Genomic DNA, 12,347 nt, shown 5'->3' with positions numbered 1-12,347 from the left:
TATTTTTTAGTACCTTGTTGCACTTTGGAAATTTTACTATTAGGCCATTGTAGTTTATTTGTATTTCTATGGTTTTATTTTGCTGGCTGGGTGCCGTAACAATAAAATTCATTCATTCATATCTTCAATGTGTAGTTAAGACAAATTGCCCTAGCCTTTGTTATTTTGTAATCTCCTAGTCTGTTTGCTGTGCTCTGTACTGAATAAAGATTCTTCTTATTGCTAATTTGTCTTTGATGTTGTAACTTGGATTCCAAGTCTAAGTCTTGGGCCTAACCCTGACCACATACGCTACCATTGGAGGGTAAAAAGTATGCATCTCTGGATTGAGTTGCTAATGTGTTCTGTCCCAGATGCCAACTAAGGGTTTGGAATCTCTCCCTTAGGAAAAGCAGGGACTAGTGAAAAGAGATTCTGGTGGCATATTGTTCTGAAAACCAGAGAGGATATAGACCATCTCGTGGTTTGTTGTTTAATGTACCGAAAAGTACAGTATTCCCTTTAATCCCTGGCCTCGCCTGAGTGGGCTAATCCTGTACACAACTATCAGGCTGCTGCTTTAGGACTGCCAAGACTCCCCAATATCCTCATCACAATTTGGGTTGCTACCTCTAAAGCAAGCTGGAATATAAGAAAGGTAGCTTAAAATCAGCTGTCTTTGGTGTCCTAGCTTTTGAACTTTGGTGAAAATGACATTTATAAGATTTGCTCTCTTAATGGTGAACGTAGGTCTTTCTGGGAGGCCTATACGCTTACAGGGTAGTTGCCCACAACTCCAGGCCTGAAGGGATCTCTTTGCCTTTTCTTTTTCAAAGGGCTGGTCTTTTCGACTAGTGCCGGAACATGGTAAAGCCTGCAACTATGCAGAAATTAACTATACTGTGCCAAAATGGTCACACCCAGGCTTTGCATTTGTGAGTTTCCCACTCCCTGTGGGAAGGTTTGCTACTGTGGCACTCTGAATGAAAACTGGCAAAGAAACATTTCATTGCACAAAAACCAAAATAAAAATCCACAATCCCCACAAGTAAAAACCTGGAGGCTACTGAAGATTGCTGAGCCTCCAAACACCTTTTGTATTACTCAACATGGAAAAGATCAGCAGAGGGAAAGGCAGCAAACAGATCATCTCAGCCAGCTCCTTAGCAACCTGATTTGCAGTGCATGTAATATAGTCAGGGACCTAGAATCTGTGTCTGGGAATATGTCTAAGGCACTACTGAAATCTCCAGGTTAGGAATCAGCAGTCACACAAAGCATAGCCTCGGTTGGCAAATGTGGACTTAGAATTCCCTATCCCTCCATGACTCACCTGGAAAGAAGGGGCAGGAGAAAGGAAGAGTATGGATTTTACTCTAAAGTTCTACAGGGGACACTCCCCTCCCTCAAAACTAAAACAAAATTTTGGCTGGAAAAGTAATTAAGCAAAAAAAGAAAAGTTGCTGTACAAGCAAATATTTATGAAAGATTTTTTAAAGGAGTTTGTCTGGCAGATTTCACTAGTATTTCCGGATTTCTGCCAAAGTGAAACACAGCCGACATGGGCGTACCTTTGGAAAATGTTCGAAAGCATCAGGTAGGACAGAAGTCAGGCACCCACCTACTAACTGAGGACAAGGAGGCAGGCTCATATTTGCAGGATCTGCACGGCTTGCCTGTTACCCACTGGGCCCCAGATTAACTTCTAAAGTCCCAAACGCCTGAGGTCAACTTGCACCAGGGTACACCTCTTTCTGTACAAGCCTACTCATCCAGCCTCTTTAGGAGGGATTGTCTTAGTTATTAAGAAGTGGGGGGGGTCACTCTACCTTAACTTAAACTCAAGGTGGCAAATAAGATGGTTTTGCAAACAACGAGTTGGCTTCAGAGGACAGCAAGGACAGGCATTTGCCAAGGCCCCAAGACTAAAGGTCTTCTTCCCTAACAGAGCTGACATTCTTTGTGCAGAACACCCAAGAATAACTGAATTAAGCCGTAGAAAAGAGCAAGAGTCCAGTAGCACCTTAAAGACTAACAACATTTGTGGCAGGGTATGAGATTTTGTGAGTCACTGCTTGCTTCTTCAGATCTGAATAAGTGAGTGGTGACTCATGAAAACCAGGCGCGTAATCACAGTGGGGCACTTAGAGGCACATGCCCCATCGCTCAAGGCCCACGCCCCACGACTCCTGCTGCCCCTGACTGTGTCCTTACCTGCCAGTCCGGCAGTGGGCATGGAGGTGGAGGCTGCATGGCTGGAGTGCTTGTTAGCCACCTTGCCAAATATTAATCACACCAGCCCTGGCTGGAATGCATCAAGCTACTTTGCAGCAGTAGCAGCAGCAGCAACAACAGCAACCAGGTGCCCCCCTCCTCCTCCGCCCTCTCTCTCTTTCCGTCCTCCTCAGTGCCCGCTGGCTTTTCAAGGCTGCCAGCAAGCTGCTGAAAGGGAGGGGGTCGCCTATTCTTCAGCGCCTGAGTCGTGGGGAGACAGAAAGTCAAGAAGTCTTCCTCCACAGTTTTCCTTGTCTTACACTTCCCTGTCATTCAGCCCTCCCCCCCTCAAGCCACCAGCCAAGCCTAGGTTGTGATGAGCTGCACTGTGCTGGCAACTAGGGAGTCCCCTCTTACCTGCTGCGATGGGATGGGTATTGCACCAAGCCCCAGCCGGAATATGTCAAGGCGCTTTGCAGCAGTGGCAGTGGCGGCAACAGCAACCAGGCACCTGTTAGTTGCTTTTTGTAAAAAAAACTTGCTGGTTGAGCATTTCATTTTCGAAGGATGAGCAAGTGTCCCACGGGATTTCCCAATGCCCCACCAATCAAAATTTTCTGGCTACGACCCTGACGAAAACATGTACCCTGCCACAAATTTTGTTAGTCTTTAAGGTGCTACTGGATGCTTGTTCTTTTCTACTGCTACAGACAGACTAAGACAGCTACTCATCTTGAATTAATCAGCTTATACTCCCAACTCCTTCAAGATTCAGGGGACCACCTAAAGGGTTCCAAAATCCTGGCATTGCCTTGTATGTGACCATTATTAACAATCACTTAAAAGGAGTCGAGAGATGCTTCTTTATTAAAGCCAGGTTCCGAAAGTAACAATTTAGGGGCACCCTCCCCTCCCTGGTTCACTTTATGAAAGGTTAACAATGATTGTATTTACTAATGAACCTTAAGGGGGGGGCGGGGGAGATTGTGCATGAACAGGAAGGGAAAGTTGCAGCGATCTGGGAAATATGACATCTGCATCAAGTCCTGGTGTCTACAAACAACCTCATTCAAAAAACAGAAATCCCCATTAATATAATAATGAATGTGATCTGTCATTTCAGTTTAAATGTAAAAGGTCTAACCAAGTTTTTCTTCATACTAAAGCATAAACATATGTGTAACTGAAAACACACACATATACAGTGTCACAGTTAATACTGAGCTGATACTACACATTGCTCCTCGCTGGGGGGAGAAAAAAGAAAAAGCTTCCAATTTTGCTCAGTGCAATGTTCTGAAGGCTGTTCAAAGTGGGGATGAGGGGGGGAGTGAGCTGTAACATCTTAATGCGTAATTACTAACTAGAATTTTTCTAAAATTAAAAGACGACACGTGAGCCACCTGTTGGTGGGCACACAGAAGAGAAGAGAGAAACCATCTGCAGTACTGACAAAGACGAAGCTGCAAAGAAACAGATCCAGGGTGGGGGCTTAGCCTGAGACGCAGGAAGGAACATCTGGGAAGGGGGAGGGGATGCAGAAGAGCCAGAGACACAACTGATGACATCAGGATGAGGATGGGGCCGGCACAGACAGAGATGCGAAGGAGCAGGCAGTCTCCTGGGGACATTTGCAAGGAATGGCCACCCCCGCTATCATAAAATACGCTTCCATATTCTTTGCATGCTCACACCTTCTTTTACGATTGCATACCCTCCTCCCCCCCCCCCCCCCCCCCCCGCCATTCCTACCTGACACTTGTGAGGTCTCTCTGACGTGTGCACCTGTTTGATGTGCCCGTTCAAGTGGTCAGGCCTTTAAAAAAGAAAACGTACAAAAAGAATGAATAAATCTACAATTACTTTTGCATCCAAACCAACTAAGATTTTCAGTTGACACATTAGTTAAGCTGTGCAAATCACTCACGCCATCAGTTATGTTTTACCCATGTGGCTCACCAATATTTTATGCTCTGTACAAACACCTTATTCCACAAATTTCCTTTCAAAACAACTGCTGCAGTCCTGTGCACAGCTATGCAGCATAAGTCTCACCAACTTCTACTGGATTCCAGTCTGCAGGATTCCAGTCATACCATGTATTTCTTCTCAGATGAGGATATGAGCCAGAGTTAACTGATCTTGGACAACATTTCCAAAGCAGGCTACAAGACCAGAAGACCTATCTAATTCATAAAAGGAAACAAAGTCATATAAACACTTTTTATTGAGGCCATCACGTTGGCCTCAATAAAATGTATTACATGCCCCTCCCCCTTTCTGGATTTTGTGCAGGCTAATACAGCCGTTCACAACTTTTACCTGATACACAGTAAGTGGTGAGCACCTGGACAACTGCTATTTCTACAGAAGCTAGAGATCTAGAAATTGCTTTTCACACACTCATTTGAAAACTTTAGCCATATAAGCTGTCTGAGAGGTTTTATATATAGTTTGTTTTAAGTACTTTTGTATCCTTCCCTGCATGCAGTGTCTGAAAATGGGGTGTCTAAATTATAAATATATAAGTAAAGTAAATTTCCAAGATTGCAAAATGCAATCTAACCAAATAGAAGCTAGAATCATTAAGGCAACATATTCAATTCCAGGGTGCTGAGTTTCAAGGGAAAAAAATAAGCTATCCAAAACATTTTCAAGCTGGCGGCTCATCATGGGATCTCTTTCTCTCTCTCTCTCTCTCTCTCTCTCTCAAAAATGGGAGGGGGAGGTGATCTGAGACACTTGCTTTTATGCAGGTTTACTTCAAACTTTTCCACAGAACAAAACCTAGCCCAAGCCAGCTGTGATGTTTCATTGAAAACAATAGGATTTACGTTACTTATTTACTTACTATGTTTTTATGCTGCTTTTCCTCACTGCACAAAACAAATTAAAGGTGGCCAGAAAGCTGACATATTAAAAACAATAATACAACTAAACAGCATTGGAATCAAGTCAGGAGACAACCCACCTCAACAATGCAGCTTTACACTGCCTCCTGAACTGAGAAAAGGCAGCCCATTCTAAAGATGAGGTCACCACAGAAAACGTCCTCGCCCTGGCAGTCAGGGATCTTACCTTCTTCTTAGTCTGCAAACCCATGCACACTTACTGAGGAATAACACCTGCTGGACTCAGTGGGACTTACTTCCAAGTAAACATGTAAAGAATTGGGCTTCATGCTCTTAAGCCTTGGATTTCCAGAGTCCTTGCCCACAGCTAACATTTGCTGGACAGAGTGCTTTCTAAGTGAACCAGCCGGGTTCAGAGGGAGGACTTCCCAAGCAATAGGACTATTGTGTTTGTTAAGACTGTAACCTTAATCCCACAAATTCTGAAAATCTCCATTAGAGAATGCAAGAGAAACTGAAAATTATTGCTGTGTTAGGTCTGTTTTTCCAGTCTTGTTTTGAATATAGGGAGCCTGAAAAGCTGCTGCTTTTCTTAGGGGGAGGGTTTTTTTCCCTCCCTGGTGGGAAGAAAGCCTTGCATTGTCTGAAACCCAAAAGCTGCTTGGAAACTAATTATCCCACCCTCCTCCCCCAGTTTTTCTGTCTTCAGCCAATTACATAGGTCTCAATGGAATCTGGAGAGACAGGAGATAAAACAGCTCTTCAGTTGTTAAGACTGATGCAAAAGGCAGGTGGGGTGGACCTGTCCAACTGGATACTCTGGTTTGGGTCTAAAAGCCTCTTGTATGCTCAGAGACACCCTCCAGCGTCATGGCAACAATGCCCCATGAATCAATTCTCAATTTTAAGGGCTGTTGCAAACATTAACACAGATTTCTAGAGCTCTTCTTAGGATTTTAAAGTAAGGGATGCTGTTCAGCTAAAAGAAATCAATTAACAGATTAAATCTGCGTAAATGTGTACACCCAAAAAACCTGAAGATGGAAAAACATGCTTTTTGGATCAGGCTACTTGGAAGTAAGCCTCACCAACTTCAGTTTCTAGGGATGCCATCTTGGACTTCTTTTCAACCTGGTCTCCTTTTAATTCTCTTATTTTAATTTTGTTATTATTGAAATTTCAATATTTGGTATATTTGTTTTATGGCTCTATGCCTTTTTGTTGTACATCACCCATAGTCCTGCACAAGCAAGAATAGGCCAATTAACAAATCAAATTAATAATAATAATAAGGAAATCTGCAGAAGTGAGCTCTTAAAGTCTGCTCTGGCCTGACTGGTATGATGTTTTGCCTTGATGATGACATCGCTAACCAGCTTCATTTTTTATTACTGACACTGTAAACATACAAGAGACTACTACTAGTCCTGCTGTGGGGAGAGAAACATGGCAGGCTCCAGTTTAGAAGAAAAGAGAAAGAAGGAAGACCTTTTTTTTAAAAAAAATGACAGCTGATTAATTGGGAGTGCTTTTGAAAATCATTTGAAAGGTCTCCAAGCAAGCAATCAAACAAGCCAGTTAATCACATGAAACTGTCTTATACCAAGTCAGACCATTGATCCATCAAGGTCATTAATGTCTACTCTGACTGGCAGCAGCTCAGGGGCAGATCTGTCACATCACCTACTACCTGATCCCTTTTAAACTGGAGATGCAGGAGGGGGATTGAATCTGGGACCTTCTCCATGCAAGGAGGATGCTCTACCACTGAGCCATGGCCACTCCCCAATCAATTAAACATCACAACTCAAATTTAAACTAAAAGTTCAGCAATCTCGACGGCGCCAAAAGCACAGGTATGACTCCTTTTTTATAATGGACCTTTAGGTCCTGGTTCCCAATATACTAGAAAATACACATTGTGGCCTCTGGTTCAAGACATCAGCATGCCACACATCACCTGCAAACTCCTACATTAAAGCTGCTCTAACAGTCAAGCCACTCTTGAAACGTAAATCTGGGAAAGTTGACAACCTTCCTTTCTTAGATCAGTAAAAACTTTGGCTAGACAACATTTCAGAACCTCTTTTTAAGACAGTTTGTTGCGCACATGTAATGCTCAGGTGAACGAAGGCTGTAACAGGATTTGTTGTCCCTTAGTTTTTATTAGTCTTTCTTCCAACAAAAGAAAAGGCTTTTTCTTCATTTGGAGGGGGGGGAATGGAAATAAGTCCTTCCTGTGTCTCAAGCTTAAAAGATTGCAGGGGTTGTCCTTAACTGAGTTTGAACAACAAGACTGCATCACTGTCCCTCTAAGATTTGTTATTTCCATGCAAGAATACCTAGGTTTGGTCTGTAATGCCTCAATTTTGAATGTACTTATTTTCAAGTAAATGTTATTACGACTGGAGTATAATGGCCCCATCCTAACTATGCTTACTCAGACGTCTCATTTGTGTCAACAGGACTTGTCAAAGGCACCAATCCCAAGAACGCTTGGTTGGTGATGTGTTCCCCTGAAAGTCATGGCATTTATTTCACAGTAAATGTACAGACATCCAGACTCTGAAGCAATATATGTACCTAAATTTGATGGATTCCACAAAAGCTACCACTGTCTTGTACACCAAGAAGTGATACAAGATGAATTTCAATATATCCAAAGTGGGGAAAAGTCTTAAACAACTGCTCCTCTTTTTTTTGGTCTTTGTGAAAAGGACAGGGGTGGGAACAGAGGGTTTTGATTTTTGCTGCAGGAAATTCTCAGTTCAACTGCCATTCCAGTCAGTTTATTGCAAGAAGAATCTTACAGTTTACTCGTAACTTCTTGCTGCCCTTCAACAAACCAACAATTCAGGTCTAGTGCTGGACAGGAGTACTGAAATAGCAAAGCAAAAACAAAACGCCAAGTGGACTCTGTTGCCCATAACAATGCCCATTCTTCTTGAACCAGGGCTGGCCAACTGGACAAACAACCCAAGTTCATTCTTTGGGCAAAGGTACTTATAGCAGGACCACTGAAGCGGTGCATGAATTCAATAAGTGCACACAAAGAATCTCTTGCAAAACTACAACGATCCTGCAGTGTAACTTTCATATTCCACCAGAGAAGAATCTTACAGTTTACTCGTAACTTCTTGCTGCCCTTCAACAAACCAACAATTCAGGTCTAGTGCTGGACAGGAGTACTGAAATAGCAAAGCAAAAACAAAACGCCAAGTGGACTCTGTTGCCCATAACAATGCCCATTCTTCTTGAACCAGGGCTGGCCAACTGGACAAACAACCCAAGTTCATTCTTTGGGCAAAGGTACTTATAGCAGGACCACTGAAGCAGTGCAAGAATGCAATAGGTGCACACAAAGAATCTCTTGCAAAATTACAACGATCCTGCAGTGTAACTCTCATATTCCACCAGGAAGTCACTTGGAATGGCAAAATGTCTTATGCCAGTCCTGCCTTTGACAATAGGATTTACGTTAGAACCCCACCACCACCAGATTGCTTTCTGAGCTCTACCAGCTGCATGTTTCACCTACACATATTAACAGTGCCATCCCAAGCAGGTCTACTCAGTGGGATTTACTCCCAGGGAAGTAACCTCAGGATTGCACTGTATGTTTCCAGATTTTTAACTGGGAAGTAAAAGACAGCCATTTGATTTAAAGATTAAGGGAACAATCCCCCCCCAATTGCACAGCTACTGATCATTTCATCTGGTTTTGCACAGAAGAATGTTACCCTTTAATAAAACAGAGATAAATGTGAGATTACACAGACCAGAGGCTGCAACTTCATAGTCTGTGATCAGTCAAACCTCAATGCTGGATTCACTTCAGAACAATTCCAAAAAGCCAGGAGCCTAAAGGGCCTCAGCTCAGAGGCAGATCACATGTTTTGCATGTTGATATATCCAGGTTCAATCCCTGTAATTCTAGTTAAAAGGATCTCAAGCAGCAAGGATGAGGGATGCATGTCTGAGACCTTGGCTAGACAGAATAAAGTGCACTATGCATGACAGACCAAAGATCTGGTTCAGTACCAGGCACCTTTGTAGGTTCCTATGACCAATCAAGGGTTGGGGAGAACAGCTAAGCAAACCTTAAAGAAAAAAAGTTTCAGGAAAAACCCTTAATTTTCCATTTCCGCGAACTCTGTTTTCATAAGATGTTGACAAATTCCCAGCATTCAAATCAGTATATTCCAAGCTCCTACAAGCACAAATGAACACACGCATGTCTTGGCAGGATATAGGGCTTAAACATGGGTCTATGCCAGAGATGCTTTAGTTAAGCTGCGAACCCCTCCCTTCCGCGTGGGAACAGCCCGCGCCTACTCATCAGGGGGGGCGCTGCACCACCATTGCCATGTTTCTTTAAAATGTGCATATGTATGTCAGAACCACTGAAAAATAAGTGGCAGCTGGCACAAGCACAAAAATACAGGAGCACTGGAGATGGCATTGGGGGGGGGCCATCTGGAAAGGCTTACAACAGGATCTACAGGATGGCCTTTTACAGCCCAACCCTATGTGCATGCACACTTAGAATGTTGACTGTATTCAGTGGGGGTTATCTCATCCCCTAGTGAATTTACACAGGACTGCAGCCCAATGGCCTGTCAAACTAGAGTGCAATGTATAATACAATAAGTGCAATGTAGGAAATTGTTGAAATCCACTGGAACCAAGGCACGATTTGTACCCTCATTCCTCTCTTGCTACTATGCTTTCCTCCTGAACATTAGCCCCACGGAGAGATCCACACTGAAGTGGGACACCACAAGCATTTGGTGTCATCCCTTGAACAAACCTGATTTTCTAAAGCAGTAGTTGAGGAAGCCAGGTTGAAGTCCTGGTTTGACATGGGCATCACCATAAAGGTGACAGAGAATACTGCCCTGTGCTTAAAAAAAAAAAAAAAGTCATACGAATCTGCCATCAGTCCATGAATCTGGATGTGATCAAGGTCATCACATACAGGCAGATATCATTCCAAACATTCTCATCTGCTCCTAAAGGGGGGGGGGAGGAAAAGGAATGCCTAAGTTCTGCTTGACAAAGCTGGGGAAAGAATTCATGCCACTCATATCTACATACTGCAACACAAAAACAGAACTGATCTCCCCCATGATAATCTTGCAATACACCCAATTTGTAAAATGGCAAAATGCTAGAAAAAAATACTGTTCATTTCATTCTCCTCATGAGAAGCCTCATTAACTAAGCCAAAAGGGTCTGCCGGTTAGTTTCAGACTAGGATCAGGTAGACTTAGGTTCAAATCTCCACTCTGCTATAAAAGCTTGCCTAGTGACCTTGGGCCTGTCACACACACTAAGTGTAACTGACTTCACAGGGTGGTTGTCAGGATAAAATAGGGGAAATGTTGTAATCCACACTGGGTCCCCATTGGGAAGTAAAGTGACATATCAATGAAGTAAATAAACGAACTCCAATAAGTTTTATAAGGGCTACATGACCAGAGCAACCCACAAACCCTTTGATACTCCACGAAAACTATAAGCAATGTGCTGTTTTCCAAATCAGATCCTGCACCTAAGAATTCCTGCACCTAGCAGCACCACCTCCCCCTCCTCTGTGGATTTCCAATCTCTCAAGAAGCCTCCTTCTCCTCCCAGCAAATGCACACAGCTTTCCTAGCTACATGTCCACTAAACAGCTGTGATGTCTTGCCGTGCGATTCTGAATGCATTTACCCAGAAGCAAACTCCATGGAGTTTGAGGTTTGCTCTCTAAAAGGATGCAATACTGTGTACGCTTTCCTGGGAGCAAACCATATTCAACACAGCTGAACTTACTTCTGAATGCACACGAATAGGGTCAGGCTGTTAAGAGTCCCCTTTGCCTGTGACAGCCTGAATGCATCACTGTTTTCCACAACAAACATGAAATGGTTGTCAAGGTGCCATGCCCCTCCCACCACACACTGGACAATCACCAGGGAGCCACAGGCCATTGCATCTCCACAGCACATGTGCTTGGTCTTATGCACCTTCCCCTCCACACATTACATGTTTACTATAATAAACATTACGGAATTATGGCACAACTGAGCTGAGATGGGAAGTATAAGGCTGCTCCTTGCCTGTGGCCTTCGAGGAGCATATGCCTTCAGTCTACTGTAGCTTTTACAAAGTTCCACTTCAACTGGTGGAGCAGTGAGGTAGACTTCCATGCAGGTCTTTGAGAGAATGGACTACCATTATGTTGGCCACCAAAAGGGTGGTTAAGACGTTAACAAGCGTCTTTCTTATCAACTTTCAGAACCCATTATCTTACCTAGAGAAACCTTTTCCGCAGCTCTGACAAATGTAAGGCTTCCCCACAGACCCATCGTGGGACCGAACGTGATAGGACATTCTGTCTTTCCTCTTGAACCGCAACCCGCACACCGGGCAGGAGTAAGGCTTCTCACCAGAATGCGACAGCTTGTGCCGGTTCAAGTGGTACACGTCCCGAAAAATCTTCCCACAGATCTCACAAGCCACCTGCTTTCTTGTCCGGCTTCTCTTTCGGGGGGCCTCGGAGTCATCCAGACCAGGCACCCCATTTTCACCAAGCCTCGGCGGTGGGATGTCTATGTAGCCCAACTGTAAGCTGGTGACCCCGTGCTGAGCTTCGTGCTGCCGCAGGCGGTTGGCATCCGTAAATACTTTCCCGCAGAGGCCACAAGGAAGAATACCAGCATCCCTCAAGCCCCCCGGCGCACTGAACATCATGGAGTCCAAAAGGTTGGCTTTGCGGGGTCGGCCCCTTCCCCTTTTGCTGTTCAAGGAGGGAGCAGCAGGACTGACGTTCTGGAAGGGTGAAGCCAGCAGGGGTGGGGACAGCGGGCCTGCTACCATGGGCAGGCGGTCTACACCCTGCAGGACGGGCAAGGACGACTGGGCAGCTGCAGAGAGCGCGGCCCTGGTGGCCTCATCTTCAGGCATTCCAGCGATTCCATTGCCATTGGGTGCGAGTCCAGTGCCATTGGTCATGTCAAGGGGGAACCCAAGATCAGTGGTGGCAGCGCCAGGGCGGAAAAGCATGATGTCAGGGCGAGCTGCTGGCGGGACTAATATCTGCACGTTGGATTGTTTGATGACCTCTTGGCAGATGTCAATGACTGAGCGCATGAGGAGGAACTTGGCAGCAGTCATGAGCTCAGGGAAGCTCTCCAGGCGCACCACGATGCGGGACGTGTAGGCAAAGTCGAGGATGTCCCCAAACACCTTGGAGCTGATGGTGTGCATCTCCAGCTCCCTGCCCCCCCCGGGGCCACCCCCTGCGCCGCCGCCGCC

General features: G+C 44.6%; 1 protein-coding gene across 1 annotated transcript in view; it reads right to left on the bottom strand.

The window, feature by feature from the left end:
* PATZ1 (POZ (BTB) and AT hook containing zinc finger 1) overlaps positions 1 to 12,344 on the bottom strand; it is a gene marked incomplete at its 5' end in the record, with an annotated part of 41,158 nt that extends 28,814 nt beyond the window's left edge. Inside the window, 2 exons of the mRNA XM_015429577.1 lie at positions 3,946 to 4,009; positions 11,344 to 12,344. Coding sequence (XP_015285063.1) covers positions 3,946 to 4,009; positions 11,344 to 12,344 — 1,065 coding nt within the window. The remainder of the gene's footprint in view (positions 1 to 3,945; positions 4,010 to 11,343) is intronic.
* Positions 12,345 to 12,347: the final 3 nt, after the last annotated feature.

The sequence above is a fragment of the Gekko japonicus genome, unplaced genomic scaffold (assembly GCF_001447785.1).
Source record: "Gekko japonicus isolate JY-2015 unplaced genomic scaffold, Gekko_japonicus_V1.1 scaffold409, whole genome shotgun sequence".
Classification (NCBI taxonomy): Eukaryota; Metazoa; Chordata; class Lepidosauria; order Squamata; family Gekkonidae; genus Gekko; species Gekko japonicus.
Note: the sequence above shows the minus strand (reverse complement) of the source record. Positions and strands in the feature narration are given on the sequence as shown.